Source organism: Emericellopsis atlantica, assembly GCF_019669845.1.
Source record: "Emericellopsis atlantica unplaced genomic scaffold F5Z01scaffold_20, whole genome shotgun sequence".
Lineage (NCBI taxonomy): Eukaryota > Fungi > Ascomycota > Sordariomycetes > Hypocreales > Bionectriaceae > Emericellopsis > Emericellopsis atlantica.
The window spans coordinates 169,400-189,656 of NW_025764722.1; the positions used below are offsets into that span (position 1 = coordinate 169,400).

At 56.9% G+C, this 20,257-nt stretch overlaps 11 protein-coding genes across 11 annotated transcripts; 5 read left to right on the forward strand and 6 right to left on the reverse strand.

Moving 5' to 3' along the window:
• Nucleotides 1–14: 14 nt before the first annotated feature.
• Nucleotides 15–773, forward strand: F5Z01DRAFT_738124 (uncharacterized protein; the record flags this gene model as incomplete). Its single annotated transcript, XM_046266812.1, has 2 exons — nt 15–386; nt 510–773. The coding sequence occupies exons 1-2, from the start codon at nt 75–77 to the stop codon at nt 771–773; spliced, it is 576 nt and encodes a 191-aa protein (XP_046116548.1). The 5' UTR covers nt 15–74.
• A 421-nt stretch (nt 774–1,194) lies between these two features.
• On the reverse strand, nt 1,195–2,533 carry F5Z01DRAFT_221149 (uncharacterized protein). Its single transcript, XM_046258214.1, has one exon. The coding sequence runs from the start codon at nt 2,168–2,170 to the stop codon at nt 1,433–1,435; it is 738 nt and encodes a 245-aa protein (XP_046116549.1). The 5' UTR covers nt 2,171–2,533; the 3' UTR covers nt 1,195–1,432.
• F5Z01DRAFT_221148 (uncharacterized protein) lies at nt 2,534–4,637 on the forward strand. Its single transcript, XM_046258213.1, has one exon. The coding sequence runs from the start codon at nt 2,897–2,899 to the stop codon at nt 4,421–4,423; it is 1,527 nt and encodes a 508-aa protein (XP_046116550.1). The 5' UTR covers nt 2,534–2,896; the 3' UTR covers nt 4,424–4,637.
• Nucleotides 4,638–4,803: 166 nt separating this feature from the next.
• On the forward strand, nt 4,804–5,550 carry F5Z01DRAFT_660122 (uncharacterized protein). The gene has a single exon (XM_046263807.1). The coding sequence runs from the start codon at nt 4,853–4,855 to the stop codon at nt 5,465–5,467; it is 615 nt and encodes a 204-aa protein (XP_046116551.1). The 5' UTR covers nt 4,804–4,852; the 3' UTR covers nt 5,468–5,550.
• F5Z01DRAFT_660123 (uncharacterized protein) lies at nt 5,551–7,520 on the reverse strand. Its single transcript, XM_046263808.1, has 3 exons — nt 6,895–7,520; nt 6,156–6,841; nt 5,551–6,095 (listed from the first exon to the last, which is right to left on the reverse strand). Exons 1-3 carry the CDS (start codon nt 7,206–7,208, stop codon nt 5,692–5,694), a joined length of 1,404 nt encoding a protein of 467 aa, XP_046116552.1. The 5' UTR covers nt 7,209–7,520; the 3' UTR covers nt 5,551–5,691.
• Nucleotides 7,521–8,105: 585 nt separating this feature from the next.
• On the forward strand, nt 8,106–11,500 carry F5Z01DRAFT_221191 (uncharacterized protein). Its single transcript, XM_046258215.1, has 2 exons — nt 8,106–8,683; nt 8,733–11,500. Exons 1-2 carry the CDS (start codon nt 8,311–8,313, stop codon nt 11,357–11,359), a joined length of 3,000 nt encoding a protein of 999 aa, XP_046116553.1. The 5' UTR covers nt 8,106–8,310; the 3' UTR covers nt 11,360–11,500.
• A 97-nt stretch (nt 11,501–11,597) lies between these two features.
• F5Z01DRAFT_660126 (ATP-dependent RNA helicase DBP4) lies at nt 11,598–14,246 on the reverse strand. Its single transcript, XM_046263809.1, has one exon. The coding sequence runs from the start codon at nt 14,087–14,089 to the stop codon at nt 11,642–11,644; it is 2,448 nt and encodes an 815-aa protein (XP_046116554.1). The 5' UTR covers nt 14,090–14,246; the 3' UTR covers nt 11,598–11,641.
• Nucleotides 14,247–14,374: 128 nt separating this feature from the next.
• On the reverse strand, nt 14,375–15,895 carry F5Z01DRAFT_675750 (uncharacterized protein; the record flags this gene model as incomplete). The annotated part of the gene is made up of 1 exon (XM_046265183.1): nt 14,375–15,895. The coding sequence occupies one exon, from the start codon at nt 15,893–15,895 to the stop codon at nt 14,375–14,377; it is 1,521 nt and encodes a 506-aa protein (XP_046116555.1).
• Nucleotides 15,896–16,234: 339 nt separating this feature from the next.
• On the forward strand, nt 16,235–17,451 carry F5Z01DRAFT_221271 (uncharacterized protein). The gene is made up of 2 exons (XM_046258216.1): nt 16,235–16,977; nt 17,035–17,451. The coding sequence occupies exons 1-2, from the start codon at nt 16,460–16,462 to the stop codon at nt 17,291–17,293; spliced, it is 777 nt and encodes a 258-aa protein (XP_046116556.1). The 5' UTR covers nt 16,235–16,459; the 3' UTR covers nt 17,294–17,451.
• F5Z01DRAFT_221141 (uncharacterized protein) lies at nt 17,170–18,654 on the reverse strand. Its single transcript, XM_046258212.1, has 2 exons — nt 17,652–18,654; nt 17,170–17,601 (listed from the first exon to the last, which is right to left on the reverse strand). Exons 1-2 carry the CDS (start codon nt 18,381–18,383, stop codon nt 17,347–17,349), a joined length of 987 nt encoding a protein of 328 aa, XP_046116557.1. The 5' UTR covers nt 18,384–18,654; the 3' UTR covers nt 17,170–17,346.
• A 1-nt stretch (nt 18,655) lies between these two features.
• Nucleotides 18,656–20,037, reverse strand: F5Z01DRAFT_221140 (Alpha/Beta hydrolase protein). Its single transcript, XM_046258211.1, has one exon. The coding sequence runs from the start codon at nt 19,820–19,822 to the stop codon at nt 18,911–18,913; it is 912 nt and encodes a 303-aa protein (XP_046116558.1). The 5' UTR covers nt 19,823–20,037; the 3' UTR covers nt 18,656–18,910.
• Between the last annotated feature and the right edge of the window lie 220 nt (nt 20,038–20,257).

Here is a 20,257-nt window from a genome sequence, read left to right on the forward strand (position 1 = left end):
GCGCAGAAACGCGACAACTTCTTACTTCCACTCACTCTTCCAATTTTCCAGAGGCAGCGTCGTCCAAGACCAAAATGGCGCGTCAACGGAAAGAGCCCAAGGCGAAAGACGTTCCTCTTTCTCAGCCGGACCGTTCTGGTCCCAAGGGGCCAACCCTGCTCGACATTGCCCAGGAGAAGAATCTCTTTGCTCAAGCCACGGCTCGTGAACGTGCGCTCAAGGCGGAGAAGCGGGCGAGCGGCGAGGATATCGACGGTCAGACGCTGAGTCCGCAAGCAGAGAGGGTGTTGGAAACGCTACTGTGGACCTTGACGCTGGCTCTGCTTCACTTGACCTTTGACGTGCTTGTGCAGCATCAGTATGGAACCGAGGTCGAGTGGAGCAGTGTGAGTTTGAGGACAGTCAGAGCATGGATCGGTAAGCACAACTGTGCGGATGACGCATTGTATTGTTGAGGAGCTGAGCGCGTAGTGTTCTTATTATTGTTCTACACTCTTCACCCACACCAGGCGAATGAGCGATTGCTGCCCGGCTTGCCCATGAGATACCAGCAACATCTCCGCCAAGTCATTTTCACCATAGCGAGTGTTGCGGCCGGCTGCTACTTGATCCATATCAGCAACGAGTTTGGCTATCTGGCGGTCATGAAGCAAGCACCGCCATTGGGATGCATCTGGGTGTGGTCTGTCATTGAGCTCGACCTGCCTTGGGCCGTGCTCAGTCTCGCGGTAGCGGGAGGCTATCTGTGGTATGGAGGGTACAGCGTTTATTGATCTTGCGGTACTCTCTGCGGACACAAGGCTCGACAGGCTGAAAAGCTCAAGATTATCAGTCGAAGATCCTGCGCAGCAAGGCCTTTTGTCAACACCATACATCACGGGAACCTTGGATCCGTGGACCACAAGAGAAGGACGCGTGCTCCAACGCTGTAACGCCGAGGCGCTCCGGCTTTTCATGAGCCCAATGACTTCGACAGGGTACAGATCAGCATCGATGACCGTATTTCCAGATCTGGGCAGCTCGGATATTACGCCAAGATTGCCCGTCAAGGGACTAGAGCCTGGACACGGAGGATTTATGGCGTCTCTGGACCTTTGCGGAGATCCTGGCTGATGTCATTTGCTTCGAGCAAAAACACCTAGCAAGGCTGCCATCTACTTGACTAATTAAGTATGTACTCTACCTAGTTCAAATAGAGCCCCCTGTCGGTCTGTCGGATTCTGGCCCACCTCTCGGCACTTCAATCCATCAACTATGTACATATGTAATTAGATATTACCCAGTACCTGCGATGATGGACAGATGGACTAGGTATTGGACTTGTCTTTGCGCTCAACCTGGGTCACCGCTGCTCTTCCGACACTGAGCACGTAATTATGCAGGAAAAGCTCTTGTCGAAGGGTTGGCAGACAGATGAGGAGCTTTGCTCCGTTTAGTACGTGTAATATGAAGCTTGTGTAAGATCTTCCTGTCCAGATCTATGCAGCGTCCGTGCTGCGTAATTACAGCGACATAAACACAGAAAGAAGCCCAGTTGCCCGACTCGAATGGCATTGCCTGACAGAAGCAGGTTCAGCAGACGAAACAGAAGTTGGCTACGTAGATATGGCTCATTCATGCTTTCGATTAGTTTTGACGGTTCCGCAAGACCGGCACCTAACATCTGCTCCATAACTGCGCGCTCATGTTCATTTGACAGGACCGAGATTAGGGCACTCCACATACAGAGCTGATCGACAGGGCCAGTGCAGCTGAGCGAATCACGAATCTCGTTCCAGAAACTAATCCTCACCCCGCCTCCCGAGGTTCTACGTACGATCCAGGTAAACTTGTCCTCTGCTTCGTAATCGCTGCACCGATACCAGTTCAGTACGATAGAATTCCCTCGGTCTTGACTGTAGATTCGTCTGCTATGCTTTAAGTGCCGTGGCGAGACGTAAACAAGGGTGAGGAGCCTGGGGAGCCTGGACACCCAGTGACCCAAGATAGTGTCCACGATTGCCAGAACGCACAGCACAAGCCAAAAAGGGGGAGGGATCCCTGTCCATGCACAACACATCGGGTGAAGATGGCCTTTCTGGGCAACTGGACAGCTGCTGTCGAATGAGCGTCGATTGGCGGCCTGGCCAGGCCTGTGACAGATCACATTGAAACTACCTGCCGAGCTCATGGTAACGCTGGTGACGATGATTCAATTTTCAACCTCCGGGTCTGGAGGACGTACTCCGTACAGAAATCTGTTTCACCACGCGGATAGAGAGAAGCAATAAACGGCACGTCAGCCCGTTGAAGAGCCCGGACTGGACCAGATCGCAAAGTGCCGCGCCATCGCAACCACGCCAATCTGCAGCTAGCCATCGCGCGACCCTCCACTCCAAATTTCTCGGCGTCACGATTCAGTGCGTATAGAAGTTTGCGCCGGCACCTCGCATGGCCGAAGCCCGGGAACGACTGGACAAGCTGGAAATCCGCGTTTGCTAGCAATTGCTGCCTTTCTTTCATCCAAGTCACTCATCGTTTGATCTGACCATCAATCGCTTTTACTCGTCGCTCTTTCCCTCATTTTGCCTCCAGCCAGCCCCCTGTCCCTCCTTCCCTCCCAGTCGACCTCACTCGCGACCGATTCGACTGACCTGCTCGACGCACCGGAAATCCTTCCTTTCTCCCCTTCTCTTTCAGAGAGATAGCGACCATATCCTCCGTCGCCACGAGGACGCAGTCTTTACTTCTTTATTGCTTGCTCGTTTCGCCCGTTCTTTTCCGGCTTCCAACTGCATATTTCTCGCCGGCCCATGATCGCATCCCCACGCGCGTTGCTCCCTCTCAGAACCCCTTCGGCAGTCACGCCTGAGACATCCGCACCTGCGACGTCCCATTGCCACATGGCACTGAGACGATGGGGTTCTTCAGCTTTTTGAACACCAACAAACGGTCCGCCAGCGAAACTGCCAGCTTGCGTTCCTCATATGACCTCAGAGCGCAGCCTTACGAGACGACGGCCAGAGCTCTGCCACCAATTCGAGGCAACCTGCCTGTCGCTGGAAATGGCCCAAACACGATCAGCGACTTGAAACGCGCTGCGCGCAAACGCGCCGAGATGCAGTCGTCTGCCAATTCTCTTGGCCATTCCCGAGCCACGACGTCACATTCTCACGGCCCCTTCCGCGACGCCCCTGCCCCTGCGCCCATGGTACCTCGACTGCGGTCCAAGAGCGTGGGACGACCCAACACGGCACCTACGACGCAAATTGCGCCATCGTCCTCGCAAAGACCGAAATCAGCTGGCAGGAACGGCATTTCAAGCTCACCCTCGCGCAAGCCCTTCATCGTCCAGAAGACGAGGCCTGGCCCCCCATACCTTGTCGGCGTGAGCGGCCCTGACGATGACGAAGACGAACTCCCACCCGTGCCGCCAATCGCGGCGCATTATCAAGCGTCTACGCCTTCGAGTCCGGTGACATCCAAGGGTCCTGGTTCGGTAAACGGATCCATCATGTCCGGCTCTGCACAAAGTGCTGGTGGCAAGGCAGGATATGTAGATATCTTGGACGCACAAGGGGCGCTGAGACCTTCAGACTTCAAGTCACGTCTTCGTGCGACGGGAGCGCGTGACTACGGCGAAGATGTGGCGGAGAGGAACATGGGCGTCAATGGCGTAGATCTCAACAGCCCTCCTGTTGCTGCTTTCTACACCTTGACAGGCGGCGGGCCCCTTGCGTACAAGTCGGACGGTAGTGCCGTCGACGTGCACGGGAACAAGTACGCCGCCGATGCCATTCCCGCAAGTCTTACGACCAAAGTGCAGGGTGACGATGCGGACCAGCCTTCGGCAATGGCTAATCAACGACTTCGCGGGCCTGTTTTCCCGGCCCGCACGACCAGCTTACTACCAACTGCAAGGCATCGGGAGAACACGGCCACTGGTTCACATGACAATACCTCCGAGGATATCATGGCTGTGCGGCGCCTGTCGCTACAGAGCGCTTCCCAAGGCACGGCTTCTCATCCTCAAGCAAAGTCGCGGCCTACCAGCTTGCACCCGGCGCTTTCATCAGCCAATTCACATGGTCGGCCGACCAGCAGCTCCGGACTGGTGACCAGCCTCGCCCCGCCAAGCCGGCCTAGAGATGCCAATTCCACAGCTTCCAACAACGCGGAGCAAGAACAAGGGAACCGCCGCCGGTCCCGCAGTACTAAGAGTACACGGACGGTGACTGCTGCCCAACCACGTCAGCGATTGATAGATGGAGATTCGAGTGACGAGGACATGATTTACCCACATCGACGAAGAAGCGTCTCCTGTTCCTCAAAAAGCGACAGACGTTCAACAAGGCCTGGCAGTGATGAGACTTTTGACCTGGGCATCTCCCAGGAGCGCGAGCCTGTGCTCCCCGGCCCACGTACGTTGACAGCCCAAATCTAATGAGAACTCGATACTGACAAACCACAAGGCGCACCAGCTCGGCCCTCGTCGTCTGGAGCGGATGCTAGCTCTCGAGCTCGAGCTTACAACAAGCCTTTACCACAAACACCTGGGGCCAACCCTCTGCCTCGCTCCACGAATGCTCCTTCGCACCCCCGGAACCGTTCCACTGGCAGCTCCTCGGTGCGCAACAGATCCACTGCCCTCGGTGACATTTCCGAGCACGTGCAGCCACCGCCCAAGATCAACTATGAGGCGTATGGACCTCGTACCAATTCCGTTTCATCCTGGACACCCAGCACTGTGGCATCAAGCAACAACCGCAGTCGTCACACGGCTGACACTTCGCTCGATCTTGGCTACGTTCTGCCCCGCAAAGCCAACAACAACGCTCCGGGATCTCATGTTCGCCTGCAGAGCGACAGCACAATGGCTAGTGGCAAGACGGGAAGCACATATTCGTCTCAACGAGCGGGCAAACCGACTATGGCAGTGGAGCCCCAGTCTCCAGATGATGTATACATGAGTACGACGACGGATGGCTCAGATGCCGAGCCGTATGTCGGGAACCAAAGGAAACGCCACCAAGACGGCGAACACTTGTTGTTTAACGAAGATGGATACGGCAATGGCCTGCCTGGGCTTTTCGACGCCCCCGTGGAGGACGCTTCCCCACCAGCCTGGGCCACATTTCGCAAGTCTCGTCAAGCACCACCCGCTTCGGTCCCTCGCAAACAGCCCCCATCGCTGAAATGGCGTTACGAGGAAGACGACGACTACTCGACCGTTTCCGAGTCTGAAAAGCAACCGGCTCAGCCCGCTGCAGCTGGAGGCATCCTGTCCCCAGCTTACGACCCCGCGGAGGCAGAGATGGATGCCCGCTTGGACGCCAAGTTGGCCGTACAATTACGAAAGGAGATGAAGAGGCGGGAGAGAATGAGCACATCATCCACACTGGCCGCCAGAAAGACTAGGATGGACGGCCAGAAGAACGCGACCAAAGGAGATTATGAGCAAGGCCACGTTGCTGACGCGGAAGTGTAAGCAGCATGATGTTTACGATGTTTTGGATCATTGATGATTGGACTACGATTTCTTCACCATGTACAAATGGGCGTTTGTTTCTTTTGGGCGATGTGCGTTCAAGAGAGAATTTCCCGCCTTCTATAGATACCAAAGTTAGAGTTATTGACCCCCTTTTTTTTTCTGTTGACAAGCAATTGATTCACTGGGCTATTCTGATAGTGATCTTCTTTTGAACACGCCACTCATGCTTTTGGGGTCTTGACAGCTGCCAGCAGCTCAGGCGGGGGCTCTTGACGGTAGCCCTGGGGGTTGTTGTTGACCCAGCGCCAGAGATCCTCGCAGGCCTTCTCCATGGTCAACTCGGTCTTCCAGTTGAGCTCCTCGTTGGCCAGCGACGGGTGCGCGGTGAGGTTGAGCACGTCACCCTGCCTGCGAGGCTTGACCTCGTAGGCGAGGTCGCGGCCCACGACCTTGCTGAAGGCGTTGATGATCTCGAAGACGGTGCTGCCGCGGCCAGAACCCAGGTTCCAAGCCTTGACGCCAGGCTTCTTCTCGCGAACGTAGTTGAGAGCGGCAAGATGGCCACGGGCGAGATCGACGACGTGGATGTAGTCGCGGATGGCGGTACCATCACGGGAGTCGTAGTCTGCGATATGTTAGCCGACGGCTCTGATTGTTTGAATTGACGGAGCGGGGGTGAACTCACCATCACCGAACACGAGGAGCTTCTCGCGCTCACCGGTGGCGACCTGTCCCAGCAGGGGCAGGAGGTTGAATGGCACGCCCTGGGGATCCTCGCCCATGATGCCGGTAGGGTGGGCACCGCAAGGGTTGAAGTAGCGCAGCAGCGCGCCGTTCCAGGCCTCGGGGGACTTGCCGGCCTTCTCCAGCTTGTTGCGCTGCGCCTTGACCTGGTCGGTGATGACGTCCTCAATGATGACCTTTGTGCGGCCGTAGGTGTTGGTGGCCTCGCGCGGGCAGTGCTCGGGGATGGGGATCATGTTCTCGAAGCGGGTGGCGTCGCCGTAGACGGTGGCGGAGGAGGAGAAGACAATGTTGGTGACGTTGTTGCGCTCCATGGAGCGCATGAGGGCGATGCTGCCGCCGACATTGACCTTGTAGTACTCGAGGGGGATCTCGCCCGACTCGCCGACGGCCTTGAGGGCGGCAAAGTGGATGACCGAGTCGATGGCGGGGTGCTTCTGGAAGACCTCGTCGAGCGCCTTCTCGTCGCTAATGTCGAGCTCGTAAAAGTCCGGGCGGCGGCCGCAGATGAGCTCGATGCGGTCGAGGGCGACCTTGGAGGAGTTGTAGAGGTTGTCGACAATCACGACATCGTAGCCGTGCTCGAGGAGGGCGAGGGAGGTGAACGAGCCAATGTAGCCGGTACCACTGTTGCCTCTGGTTAGCAAGGAGGTGGCGGACAGGCAGAGGGACGGACGCACCCGGTGACCAGAACGGTTCCAACAGCCATTGTGCGTGCGGTGGACGTATGACGACTTTGTGTGAGAGGGATTGTATGGCGAGGGGAAGAATGAGACGATGAGGTGCGCTGTAGAAGTTCACGGGCGCTCAGGAGGCGGCGCACAGCGAGGTGGGAGCTTCGAAGGGGACACGGATGGCGGGGCACCGCCGTAACTGTGGCCCAGCCAACGTGGGGCAACGTTGAGCAGCTGGAGGTGAGTATTCCGCCTCGTGAAATTTGCCTGGCAGCACCAGATGTACGCTTGAGCGTTCCCAGCGCGAAGCCGCTAGACATGGTCAAGAGCTGACACGGCGAGCCATCTCGTCAATGCTGGTTATCGTGATACCGTCAGGCCCCGAATCATTTTTGGCTGCGGCGAACCGTGAGGCGTCTATTGGCGGATGGGGTGCAGAGGGATCGACGCATAAATGTAAGCCGCTATCTCGCGCGAACCGTTGCAGATCAATCATGCGTGGTGCGGAAACGTAGCTGCCAGCCAAGGCGACTTTGATTGAATTTTCCGACCAAGATCATCGGTGGTCGTGAGAATTGGTTACATTGACAAAAGTGTCTGTCTCTTCCTCGTCACTGGAGTGAAGACATGTGACGCGTCTGCAATTACATAAGCTCACAGCGCTGGCACACTGGACATGGCGGTGAGCTCGAGTGGTGCCCCCGGGCCGTTCCTGTTAGTGGAATTCAGCGTTCCGGGGGCGCGACTCAAGCACTGGACTCGATGGCGCGCCCAGCCACCGACACCTCATCAACAGGAACAGCGTCAACAGAGCAGTGAAAAATCTCTGTTGACTGTTCTTAACGCGAGCTCTTGCTATTATCTCACCCGCGGGCCAAGGGTCTTGCAACCTTCCAGTCTTCGGTTATCGTCAATTTCAAACCTCGCCCCGTACCTAGGTACCAAGCCACAGTCTTCAGCCACCCGACGCCAGGTCGCGAAGCTGCAGGTCAAGTCTTTGTTGACACGCTAATAATTACTCGACTACTACGAAAAGCGACAACAATACCGCATTTGACAGGCCGCAAGGTGGTCAGGGCACCCTTCTGAACGGCTGCCATTGACCTCGCAACCCATTCGGTGCTTCCCCTCCACCAAGGTTCTTTGTTCCCTCGCCATCGGGTCAGCTGGCGGTAGGCGCGTCAAGAATCTGCGCGCCTCGCAGAGGCTATTTTCGTCGCACGCAGAAGGTGTTGCTCAAGTGTTCTTTTGCGACTCATATGGAATGCACGTCCAGTTTCGCGGTCAGATGCTGCGTTGTTGGAATTTCACGTCCTTCACTTTGAGTTGAGATCAGATTCGTGGGCGTTGCCCCCTTCATATATCCACCGCCTTAGCGACCAACCTTACCCTGAGACGACATAGGACATAGCGTCATTCACTATGCCACCACGCGCCGTGAACAAGCGAGCGACAGGAACGCCTGGGCGCGCTGGGTCGATGCCAGTCGTGTCGCCTACTTCCGGCAGTCATCGGCTCGTGCAGCCACATCTGCGCGAACTCCAGGCAACGCCAGCCTCCCGGAGACAGTACAGTTACGGCTCTGGACCAGAACCGGCACCTTCTCGCGCGGAGCGCTCATTGCGCAGGGGACAGCAGCTCGACCTAGGCCATGCGGTTGGCAGCGTGTTGCAACGCCAAGATGAGGAGGACGCCCAGACGTCGAAGAATGCGATGCCTCCCCCGCCTCGGCCTCAACAGGACCTGGAACGAGACGAGTTGGCTGGAGATGCCGATCTATTTGATGCAGAAGCCGGTACGTAGCGAGCCATGAGACTTCTGGAGCGTGCGCTAACCAAGCGCAGACCGAACTCCCAAAAGGAGCACGCGGCGGGCTGCGACGGCGGAGGTGACAGCGCAGGAAGAAACTAATGGCATTCACCCGCGGTCGTATTTGTCGTCGTCCGTGACTTCAGACGCGGCCCACCAGCCATTGGATGACATGTCTGATGACAGAAGTTTCATCACCGAAAGCGAGCTGTTTGACCAGGCTACTATCGGCTCCTCACCCAAATCGATACCGACACCGGCCTTACGCGCGAGGTCAGGCCGCGCAGCGCAACAGCGGCCTTCGGCGCTGCGTCATTCAGAACAACCTCTTGCTGACCAGACGCCTGCCGTGCTAGAGTCGGCAACCGAAGCCTTGGTATCAGAGGCGCCAGCTCGCTCTGCGTTTAAAGCAGCTCCCAATCTAGCACCTGCGTCCCTCCAACCCAGGCAAAGCGAGTTGAGGAGCCCCCAGCGTAAGACTGCGGCGTCGCGAGCGGCCGCAATCCAGCAGGATACCGATCAAGCCTCCTCAGGCCTTGCCCGTTCGAGAACCCAGGCGGCCAGTCGTAGCAAGTTCGGCGCGACGCAGGAAGTTACCAGCAACAACAACAACTTCGCCTCGAATTATAGCGACGCTGACGATGCACTGCAACGCCAGATTGCTGCGTCGGATTCGTCTGACGCCGCCGACGCTGCACCACCCCCCAAGACCTCTGCACTCTTTGCGAAAAGCGCGTCTTCTCAACTCGGGAGAAAGTTTCAGAAACCTACTAGCGGGCGCATTGGGCCTTTGCGACAGACTGCAAGGTCTGCCTCGGGTAGTACTGTGGTGTTGGAGGCCGAAGAGCCCAGTTGGCTGGAGTATATCCGGTTTCAAGCACTTTGGGACTGGCTGATGAGCATTATGGACAACTTCAACGATGGTTTAGCCTGCACAGCTCGCCGCCTGCTTAAACTGACACGCGAGTACGGGGCACAAACGCTAGGGTTCATCGTGGCCTCCATGCTCGTCCTCTGGGCCGCCATTGCGCTGTCGCAGTCGGGCGCGCCTGGCGCTCTGTGGGACGCTGTTCCGACGTCAGTTCCATCAGGATTGCCACCCTGGCATGGAGTCAAGGGGTTGGCAAATTCAGTCGGCAACCTGGTGCATTCCATACCGCTTCCCAGCTTCTCTAGGGACAGCGACATCTCGGGTCTGTGGAGCCGTGAAGGGGAAGAAGACCGCACCGCTGCCGACTATCTTCGCCAGCATAAGAAGGACTACAGCGCATTGAAGAAGGCGACAGACTTCAACAACGCGGCTCTGAAGAAACTTCAAAAGGTTGTGCCGAATGTTGTCCACATGGAGCTCAAGGATGGCAAACCAGTGGTCGCTGAGCAATTCTGGCACGCCATCCGTGACCTACTCCGTGTAGATGGAAGCTTCCTCAACATGGACAAGGAGCATGGCGAGTTTGCAGTGTCTTCAGACAAGCAGTGGAGCGCAATCGCCACGCGCCTGGCTAATGATCCAACATGGACCGGCAAGCTCAACGCCGGCCTTGAAGACGCGCATAAGCGCGTGGAGAACCAGGTGTCGGTCTCTTGGGAGGCATGGGTCCGGGACAACGAGGACAAGATTGCGAGCCAACTAGGCTCTGCCATCGAACAGGTCAACGCAGCCGCGTCGGAGGACAAGCTTGACGGTGTCGTCAAAACTCTTCTCGAGAAGCAAGTACAAACCGACTCGACCATTGTCACGCGCGAAGAGTTCATCCGTCATCTGAACAACGAATTTTCCGGCCACAAGGACCAGATGCGTCGCGAGATGGAGGAGCTTCTGCCGCGCTTCAAAGGCATGCTCGACGAAGCCGTGGCCGTGGCCGTGGCCAAGAGCCAGGCGCCGCCCGCAGGCATGAACCGTGCCGATGTCACGAACCTGGTCAACGACATGATTCGCAAGTCGCTCGCCAGTATCAACATTGAGGCCCTTGCACGCGGCAAAATCCACTCCCACTGGTCCACTGACCTTTCCAACCAAGTGAACTACTTCGCCCTCGGCGCCGGTGCCACCATTGATGGCAAGCGCACGTCTCCCATCTTCGACCCGCATAAGAAGGGCTTCGTCAAGGAGAAGGCCTACGAGAAGGGACTTCGCGGCGCCAAGCCGTTGCCGCCTGCAGCTGCTCTCACGCCGTGGGAGGAAGAAGGGGACTGCTTCTGCGGAGCTCGACAGCAATCTGACCGAGGGAACCCGCACGATGTCTCCCTCTCCGTTCAGCTGGGACACCAGGTCATCCCTCAGTACATCGTGCTCGACCATATTCTTCCCGGCGCGACCACTGACCCCGGGGCGATGCCCAAGAACATTGAGATTTACGCCAAGTACGAGGACCCCGAGCTCCGGGGGCTGGCCTTGGATTTCAGTGCTGTGTTCTTCCCGGATGGCGAGAAGGCCTGGGACTACACGCCTCAGAACTTTGGCGAAGAGTTTGTCAAGATCGGCCAGTTTGTGTATGAGGGCGCGCAGGCCAACAGTGGCGTGCAGATCCACCGACTCAGTGATGAGCTGGTGCAGATGCGAGCAGGGACGGACCAGGTTGTCGTCCGGGCGACGGACAACTATGGCGCCGAGAGGCATACGTGTTTCTACAGGGTGAGGATGTATGGCGAGAAGATGTAAAGGGGTGTTTGCAGGCTGGAAAGGGATGGTACACAATACCCGGGGCATGTCCTCTAGCGGAGCGTCACCTTGCTCATTCTTCGTCGCATGTATGATTTAGTTGGCAGCTACGGCGTTTCGTGTTCTATTTCCCCAAGGCGCTGCGCCTTATATATGGCCTTGAGCCTTTCTAGTCAGTACCATGAAAGTACTGCGCAATATTCATTGATTAGCTTTTGAGTGCGAGAGAGCGTTGAATAGGTAATAGACATGCTTTGACTGCGCTGAATTGATATACTACATCTAACCATCCAACAACCCTGTAGCCAGCGCCTCAAGATCCTCCAGCGTCTCTGGCTCCTCGTGCATCTTGAACACCTTGCCCTTGCTCTTCTGCTTCTTTCTGGGCTGCTCATCCACATCTGCGTCCGAGTCATCCTGCTGGAACCACTTCTTGGCCTTCTTCTTGGGTGGCTCGGCGTCGCTATCCTCTCCCGCCACGGGCAACGAGCGCATAAATGCTATCGGATCGTGGCCATCATCATCATCACCAGACACAAGCTGCGGAGCACCACCGTCCTCATCACCATCATTGACAAAGGACTCGCCGCGCTCGAGGGCTTTCCGCTTCGCCTTCTTCTCCCTCTTGCGTTGCCGCACCCTCTCCTTGTCGTCCACGTCGGCCTCGAGCACCTTTTTGGACTCGTCCTCGACAAACGCCTGGCGCTGCTCGTCCGCCGCGCCGGCGCCCTGAAAGTCAGCCGGCGTCGACATCTCGTAGAGCGGGTGGGCGTTGCCCTCGTCGTCAAAGACCATCTTGGTCGGCATGCCCTTGAACTTGGCCATCTTCTTCTTGGACTTGAGCGCCTTCTCGCGCCGTTTCGAGTCGATGACATAGGGGTCCTGGCCGCCGAGGCCCTCGACCACCTTGATGTTGCTCGTCGGTCCCTTGCTGGCCTCGTTGTCGAGGTCAGCGTCGTCGAGCCGTCGCTTGACGGCGAGAATGTCCTCGTCGCTGTCATCCCCCTCGTCGTCATCGTCGCCCGCCTTGCCCACCATTTTGCTGTAGTGGCTCGACAGGACGTCCTGGTTTGTGCGCTCAAACATCTTGTCGTACTTTGTTCGCACCTGGTCCTTCTTCTTGTCCTTGGGTTTCTTGACGCCGTCCATGTCCATCTCGGACTCGGACCCGCTCGACATGCCCTGCCGCGGGGCGTTCTTGAGCTTCTTCACGTCCTCGCCCTTTTGGAACTTGATCTGCGGCGTGCCGGGCAGGCCCATGCTCTTGGAGAAGGCGTCGAGGTCGAGCTTCTTGAGGTTGAAAATGCTCTTGTCGTTCTGGTACTGGATGGCGCGGACGTAGCTGATAAACGCCTTTTGGCCGAGGTACTTGAGGTCCGGGTTCTGGAAGCACATGTTCTGCAGGCTGTTCTGTATGCTCTTCTTCTTGTTCTCCTTGACGTTGACGCGCTCAATGGGGATCTTCTTGGCCTCGAGCTTCTTGAGCATGCCGTCCTCCTCGCTGGGGTCGAGGAACAGGACGGCCTTGCCGTTGCTCTCGTAGCGGGCGGTGCGGCCGACGCGGTGGATGTACGTGTCGACGTCTTCCGGGCAGTCGGCCTGGATGACCCAGTCGACGGCGGGGAAGTCGATGCCCCGCGCGACGACGTCCGTGGCGAAGAGGCACGAGTACTTGGCCGAGGTGAAGCGATGCGTGATCTCGAGACGGGCCGTCTGCTTCTGTCGACCGTGGAGGTGGAGGAGGGGGATACCGGGCTGGAGATGGCGGAAACTCTCATAGGCGAAGCGCACCTGCTTGCCTGAGCTGAGGAAGACAATGATCTTGCTCTTGAGGTTGGCCTTGATGAACCCGTAGAGCGTGTCGAGCTTCTCGTGGAGGGGCGTGACGATGTAGTGCTGCTGCAGGTTCGTGGGCGTGGCGTGGCTGGCGGCCTCGTGCACCGAGACGTACTCGGGGTCCTTGAGGCTGAGTCGCGCCAGGTCGGACACCTTCTTGCTCTGCGTAGCGCTGAACATGAGCGTCTGCCTGTCCTTGGGGAGATGCTCGACGAGCTGGTCAACCTCACGCTGGAAACCCATGTCCATGATGCGATCAGCCTCGTCGAGGACCAGGATCTGCAGGTTGTCCGCGTTGAAGCTGGCAGCCTGCTCGAGGTGCTGCTTCATGCGTCCCGGTGTGCAGACGAGAATGTTCATCCTCGTCAACCTCTCGGCCTCCTCTTTCAGACTGAAGCCTGCCTTGCCACCGATCACAAGACCAGCGGAGAAGGCATGTTTCCTGCCGATTTTGCGCAAGACATCAAAGATCTGCAGTGCCAGCTCGCGCGTCGGCGACAGAATAAGCGCGCCGAGGCCATCGTATTCGGTCCATTGCGCACGGTAGAGCTTTTCGAGGACTGGGATGAGGAAGGCCAGCGTCTTGCCGCTGCCTGTCTTGGCTGCGCCGAGGATATCCTTGCCCTTGAGGGCGAGGGGGATCGCTTGCGCTTGGATTTCGGTCAACGTGGTAAAATGCGACGCGCTGATGCCGGCTGCGGAGGGTTCAGACAGAGGCAAGTCCGCAAACTTGGTGATCGGGGTAGTGGACTTGAGGTCGAGGTCGTTTACGCGGGCCTGGAGGTCGGCGACTTCATCTTGCTCGCGCTTGCGCTTCTGCAGGCGGTCGGTCGTCGATCGTTTACGGGGGAACTGAGGCTTGCCACCATTTGCAGGCCGGGCACGGGTAGCCATTGCGTGTCTCGCTGCTGTGCTGCTCTGGTCTCAACTTCCAACAATGCGACAGTTGGAGGATGCGTTGCGGTGCCAGTGGGAAGATCTTGGACATGACTTTTTTAGTGGGTCGCGTGGGTATCGATAAGACATTGAATGTGGTGGGGGTGAGTCAAATTGACTACCCGGAACATGATACTTGATACTTGATACGTACTCCCGAATTCCAACCTCACACGAACTAAAACCTTCTACTGCTGGCACTGGCCAGGAGCACTGGACCGCCTCTCGAATCCTCACAACCCATCACGCTGTCTCGCCCAATTCTGCGCCATGTCGCGCGAGAGCCCACTCTAACAAAGGTTCTGGGTCGTCCCGGAGCATAGCTAAAGTCTTCCCCAACCATATCCAGCAAGAGAACATCAGGCTGGCGTGCTGTCCCACGCGGCGAGAATCTGGTGTCAGCTTTAGATGGCCCTCCTTGAATAGTTCGAGACAATATTTATACCGTTTTTCAAACTCGGCAAGTGTCTTGAAATCCCATATCAAAGTTCTGTCGGGGGGTTCCAGAGGGCCCTTTGGAGCGTCTTCCCGCGTGGTGGCGGGCCAGTCTCCTGACAACAGCCGGCGAGGCGCGTTATGTTCGAGGCGGAACTGCAGATGCTGCATAGGACCCTCGCAACATGTAATGAGTCTCATTTGCAGAAGTGTACCAAGCTTGTCCCGCCCTCGTGGCTCACTGGCAATGCAATGGTAACATGCGTGGTCGTCAATATAGCCCAATGGGAATGAGCGCTCTTCTTTCCAGGTGCCACATGTCCGGCACATTCTGTAAATCAGATTCTGACGATGGAAAGAGCCAGTCATCCTCCAGGGGAGGTCGTTTCGATCGATGGGCGGCCGCGGTAGACCCGTGTTGGAGAACAGGCCCGGGAACCAACGCTCCAACGGGGATTCGAAAGACACGGTACGACCCTGGGTTTCCGGGCACGAGTTGTTGTTCTTGTAGTAACCAGAAATATCATTCCTTATGCAACCTTTCGCTCCAAGACGATATGTGTGGCAACGGCGAAGATGGCGGTCGGATCCAGAGTGCGCGTATTCGATCTTGGCCACCTCTCTTTCCATCAAGGCATCTTCCGTTTCGTCTGAAATACATGCCCACTCGGCATCCGAAATGTTGCGGAAGCTTTCGCATCCGTAGCGTAAATGAGTGTCTAAATTCTCGCTCGCTCGTCTTCGGATGCCGTCAACAACGACGAATACCTTTCCACGACGGTACCCTCCCAATGCCCAACCAAGACGGCGTTTCCATTCGCGTGGCGCGAGATTGCCTTGTTCTTTCTTTTGCTTCCAGTGCTTGCGACCCCATTGCTTGTGGTTGGACGGCTCCCAGCTTGTGAGAAGCAGCGATGGTGGCGATTCGGGCTGTGGCTTCTTGAATCGGAGCCTGGCAATGTACTTGTAGCTGAAATCGGTGTGTCTGCGAAGCGCGAGGCAGCCTCCGCAGGCAAAGCGAGCGTGGTTCCAACCATCAGTGTCCCAGTCCGGTATAGGTGAGTTGCGAGCCATGGAGACGTTGCACGGCGGACCACCGTACTCGGGGAGACACTCCCATGCTAGGAGGCGCTCAATGAAGTGTTGTCTCTGGGGGTTGATGATTCGTCGCCAGAATCGGCTCGTTTGGCTCACCGCGATGAGGCCTGCTGGGTCGAGGAGGCGGAAGATGGAATGCTGGATCTCTAGAGGCAGAGCATCGAGGTGCTTTTTCAGTGGCGTTTCCATGGCCGGATCATCTACGCGTGGTGAGTCCATGCTCGGTGACATATCTCTAAAAATAGAGGTGATGAGTGATGATTCCAAACACCGGCTGAGAAAGTTGGTAAGTGACAGGAAGCTGCCTCCAGGGGGGCAGGTGACACCATGACAGGGCAGCAGCATCCGGTGACCGGTCGTCACCTCTGCGTGACATCGCCCTCAGACCCGAAACTCACTTCACCACCGACACTGTCAGGCAGAATGAGAACGCCTAGCAAAGGTCTCAGTATTCTTGTCGAAGAACAGGACCATCAAATCAGCCCAAGCGAGGCGCAGGCCAAATTGCACTTCGTGTAATTCCATTGGCTGGGCATCCCGATTCCTCTGAGCACAACGCAGCCCGCAGGCGACTGACTCTCTTCAGCCGCACCTGAAGTGGTCAAGTCGATTGGCCATTTCAGAGTCGTTTATTGTGGCTAATAGGCGTCGTGTATTGAGACATGTGTTTTCGAGAGCTAGTTTGATATATCTCGTCGAGTGACAACGGACGAAAGAGGCCCTTCATTTGCCTCTTTACTTCCATGTACTTCTTGATCAGCCTACTACTTTTCGAACAGCCTTCACTACTCCAGAATGACCTCTGAGGGCAAAGGGTACACAAGAGAGGCAGCCCTATGGCCGGCCCGCAAAATGCTCATCTTCTTCATTCCCGCCCTCGTTCTTGACCTGGCCATGCTCGCCATCTCCGTCATCGCCTACACGGGCGCGCAGAGTGATGGCGATCGCCCAGCGCTGCAGAAAGCCTACATTCGATTCACGCCCCCGGGAAATATCATTCGACCCTTGGTCATCGCCTTGGCTTGTTTAAATGTGGTGGTGCATCCGACAATCGGCACGATGCTATTGTTCCGCCTCGGGCACGCGACGAAGAACGGCACCATGGAACAAATCAAGCGCCTGCAGAGATTTATGCTCTGTGTGCTGCCCTATTTCATCATTCTCGCCCTTGCTTGGACGATTTGCGTCGCCTTTCAGGCCACCTATGTGCCCATCATCGACGACGCGGTTTTGCCCTCCTGCCATGTCTGGGGGTGGGAGCTGACGCAGTGTCCCATGGTCAGCACAACGTGGATTGGGGGCATGATTTATATGTGAGTATACCTGTAAAGAACGTCCTGCGTTCAGCACAATCTGACCAGCTCAACTAGTGCCATGTACATCGTGATGTGCATCTTTGGCGCCATGACTGTATACCGTCTGCGATTTCTCGATTTGGAAGCGACACAGCCTTACCAAGCTCCGGCGTCCGAACTTGAACTCACTGAGCCTCCAGCATATCAAATAAGACCGCCGTCATATCTTTCAAGCCAGGGCAAAGCACTGTCACTTGGGACACCAAAAGCGACTAGAGCTGAACGGCCAGAAGAAAGGGGACCGCTGATGAAGACGTTGCACGAGACAGCCTGATTCCGAACATACAAATGACATTTTGATTCCGAGTGCCACTTGTGCCAAGTCACTCATGTGCACTTGAGCAGTAGCTTGCCAGTAGTCTTGCGGCTCTCAATGTCAGCCTGTGCCCGCTTGGCCTCTGCCAATGGGTACACTTCGTGGATCCTCGCCTCTACCTTTCCACCCGCCACGAGATCAAAGAGCTCGTTGCTGTATCTCTCCAGGTCCTCTCGCTCTGTAACGTACCCGTTGACGACGGGGCGCATGAGACGCACGTTCTTGGGGGCGAGCTTGAGGATGCTCAAGGGCTCCACGGCGCCAGACTGTCGAGTTAGTCACCTGTCACTAAAATTAGGAGCTGTTTGGCACTCACCGCGTTGCCGAAGGAGATCAGCTGCCCCTTGAGGGCAATCATCTCCAGATCTGCGTCAAAAGTCGTCTTGCCGATGCCGTCAAAGATGACGTCGACGCCATGTCCGCCCGTAATCTCCTTGACCTTGGCGACAATGTCGTCGGACGACTTGATGGTCCACTCGGCGCCGTTCTTCCTCGCCAACTCGAGCTTCTCGTCCGTGCTCGCCGTGGCGATGATCTTGGCGCCCACAGAGCGGAGCATCTGGACGAGCAGCAGACCGACACCACCAGCCGCCGCGTGGACAAAAGTCCACTGACCAGCCTTGACGGCCGCCGCCTCGCGGATAAACGTCCATGCCGTGAGACCCTGCAGGTAGACAGCCGCGGCGGTCTCCAGGGTCACCGCGTCGGGAATCTTGATGAGCTTGGCGGCCGAGACAGCCGTGTACTCCGCGTAGGTGCCGGCTTCGGTGCCGGACATGTAGACGACCCTGTCGCCCTCCCGGAAGCCGTTGCCGGCCTGGACGACCTCACCCGCTGCTTCGCGTCCGAGGACGAGAGGGAAGCGAGGGGCAGGGTACAGACCACCGCGGAAGTATGTGTCGATGAAGTTGACGCCGCAGTAGGCGTTCTTGACCAGGACCTGGTCGCCTGTGGGGTTGGGGATGGGGATCTGCGCATTCTCCAGAACGTCAAGACCGCCGTTCTTGGCGATCTGAACGACGTTCATCTTGGCTGGGATGGGAGCCATGGTGGAGGAGGATGGCGTGGAGATGTAGAGGCGTAGTTGATGTGTGCTGAGCTGAGGGGAGGGGAGATTGGGTCTTGAAGTACGTCGCAGCTAATGACGATCGCAGCAACCGTGTAGAGAGGGTGGTATATAAGGTAATGAGAAGACGGAGCCGCAACGACACTAGACTAGTAAGGTCATTAATAATTGCGATGCGCTGATGTGGATCGACGCTGTCTGGTAAGTAGCAGGAAGAGGGCGGCGGCCTTCGGGTGGGAGGAGGGGCTGTTGGAGGGGTTTGGGTCTTGACAGCTATTATAGCGTCACTGTCCATCTACAATTAGACAGCGATTACCAGAGTATCCGTAAGTATAGACAAATACGCCCCGCCAGCCGCCTCCGGTCTCGCTTTACATGGGGTTCCCATTAGGAATGAACTTGCAATCAATTACTTGAGCTGGCCCCGTTCGTAATCAAGTCGATCAATTGCGGCTGTCGTTGGCAGAGTATGGTGAGCATTACAAACGGATGACTGTCGAGGCAGCCATCTAGACCAGAAACTCCCTGATCGCTTTGAGCACCTCGTCAGGCGTCTGCTCTGGGATGTAGTGTCCTGATTCAACAGCATGCCCCCGGACCGTGACGCCCTCCGCAGCGACAGCCTGCCATTCTTTGACAGCGTCAAAGCACTTTTCAATCACGCCATGCTTGCCCCATAGAACGAGCAGCGGGTTCCTGATGAGCCGCCCGAGCTTGATGTCCTCCCTCGCCTCGTTAAGATCCAACGTAGCACTTGCTCGGTAGTCTTGACACATGGAATGGATGGCTTCTGGCTTCTCCATCACGCTCTGATAATACTCGAAGCACTCCTCGTCAAAGATACGCAGACCGTCAGTCTGTCGCCCGCCCATGAACATGTTGGCGAACGCTCTCGGACTGGCTGAGATGAGCGTCTCGGGCAAGGGTTCCTGCTGGATCAGGAAGAACCAGTGGAAGTATGCCTTGGCAAAGTCAAAGTCGGTAGCCGTGTACATAGCCAGCGTCGGGCATATGTCGAGGAGGATGGCCGCCTTGACGCGATCTGGATAGTCGACGCAGAGCTTGTGCGTGACGCGCGCGCCGCGGTCATGAGCACATACAGAGAAGTGCCCCGTGTAGCCGAGCTGGTCCATCACTTGAATGCAGTCGCGCGCCATGGCGCTTTTGGCGTAGCAGGCCACATCGGCAGGCTTGGATGAGGCACCGTAGCCGCGGATGTCAATGAGGACCACATTGAACTCCTCGGTCAGCTTTGGGGCGATGCGGTGCCAGATGTGGTAGCTCTGTGGGAATCCATGGACCAGAAGCAGTGGCGGCAAATTGGTCGACGATGAGCCGCTCTGGAGCCCATGGATCGTGATGGGCGGATCGCGCGAGGTCTGCAACGAAAAGGGCGTGAAGCCTGGGAAGAGCTGCGACATGTCTATCGAGGCAACGGAGCTGGCGAATGAGTTTTTGGTGTCGACGGCTGGTAGGAGAATGTTTGTCTGTCGTCAACTTGTCGTCCTGGTTGAATCCTTTAAGTGCGGCTGTTGGAAGATGTCAGTACCGGCATGAGAGAGTGAGCGCATGTTGAGCGGACATGACCAAGGCCGGCACGCGCATGGCGCCAGTCACGACGGATTAGCTCAAAACCATCTTCAACTTGGACTCCGTATTTAGCTATGCAGAAAATGACCGAACCAACCCAGGTGCGAGTTCTTTGGACTTGCAAGCAAATTGAAGAGCCAGTGACCGGAGACCATCATGGCAAGGACTCGGTTGATCGAGTCTTATCCCAGACTCGGTGCATCCATACATGCGCCTGAAAACGTGGCCATGGGAGGGCTGTGACAGCACTCTCACGAAGACATGCA

Bases quoted from the DNA above. Each gene is read 5' to 3' on its own strand.
- F5Z01DRAFT_221149 (XM_046258214.1), bottom strand. From the start codon at position 2,170: ATGAGCTCGGCAGGTAGTTTCAATGTGATCTGTCACAGGCCTGGCCAG.
- F5Z01DRAFT_221148 (XM_046258213.1), top strand. From the start codon at position 2,897: ATGGGGTTCTTCAGCTTTTTGAACACCAACAAACGGTCCGCCAGCGAA.
- F5Z01DRAFT_660122 (XM_046263807.1), top strand. From the start codon at position 4,853: ATGGCTAGTGGCAAGACGGGAAGCACATATTCGTCTCAACGAGCGGGC.
- F5Z01DRAFT_660123 (XM_046263808.1), bottom strand. From the start codon at position 7,208: ATGTCTAGCGGCTTCGCGCTGGGAACGCTCAAGCGTACATCTGGTGCT. The intron at 6,842-6,894 runs GTGCGTCCGTCC...CAGAGGCAACAG, and splicing joins GGAACCGTTCTGGTCACCGG to TGGTACCGGCTACATTGGCT. The intron at 6,096-6,155 runs GTGAGTTCACCC...AACATATCGCAG, and splicing joins GCTCCTCGTGTTCGGTGATG to ACTACGACTCCCGTGATGGT.
- F5Z01DRAFT_221191 (XM_046258215.1), top strand. From the start codon at position 8,311: ATGCCACCACGCGCCGTGAACAAGCGAGCGACAGGAACGCCTGGGCGC. The intron at 8,684-8,732 runs GTACGTAGCGAG...AACCAAGCGCAG, and splicing joins TCTATTTGATGCAGAAGCCG to ACCGAACTCCCAAAAGGAGC.
- F5Z01DRAFT_660126 (XM_046263809.1), bottom strand. From the start codon at position 14,089: ATGGCTACCCGTGCCCGGCCTGCAAATGGTGGCAAGCCTCAGTTCCCC.
- F5Z01DRAFT_221271 (XM_046258216.1), top strand. From the start codon at position 16,460: ATGACCTCTGAGGGCAAAGGGTACACAAGAGAGGCAGCCCTATGGCCG. The intron at 16,978-17,034 runs GTGAGTATACCT...CAGCTCAACTAG, and splicing joins ATTGGGGGCATGATTTATAT to TGCCATGTACATCGTGATGT.
- F5Z01DRAFT_221141 (XM_046258212.1), bottom strand. From the start codon at position 18,383: ATGGCTCCCATCCCAGCCAAGATGAACGTCGTTCAGATCGCCAAGAAC. The intron at 17,602-17,651 runs GTGAGTGCCAAA...CTAACTCGACAG, and splicing joins TGATCTCCTTCGGCAACGCG to TCTGGCGCCGTGGAGCCCTT.
- F5Z01DRAFT_221140 (XM_046258211.1), bottom strand. From the start codon at position 19,822: ATGTCGCAGCTCTTCCCAGGCTTCACGCCCTTTTCGTTGCAGACCTCG.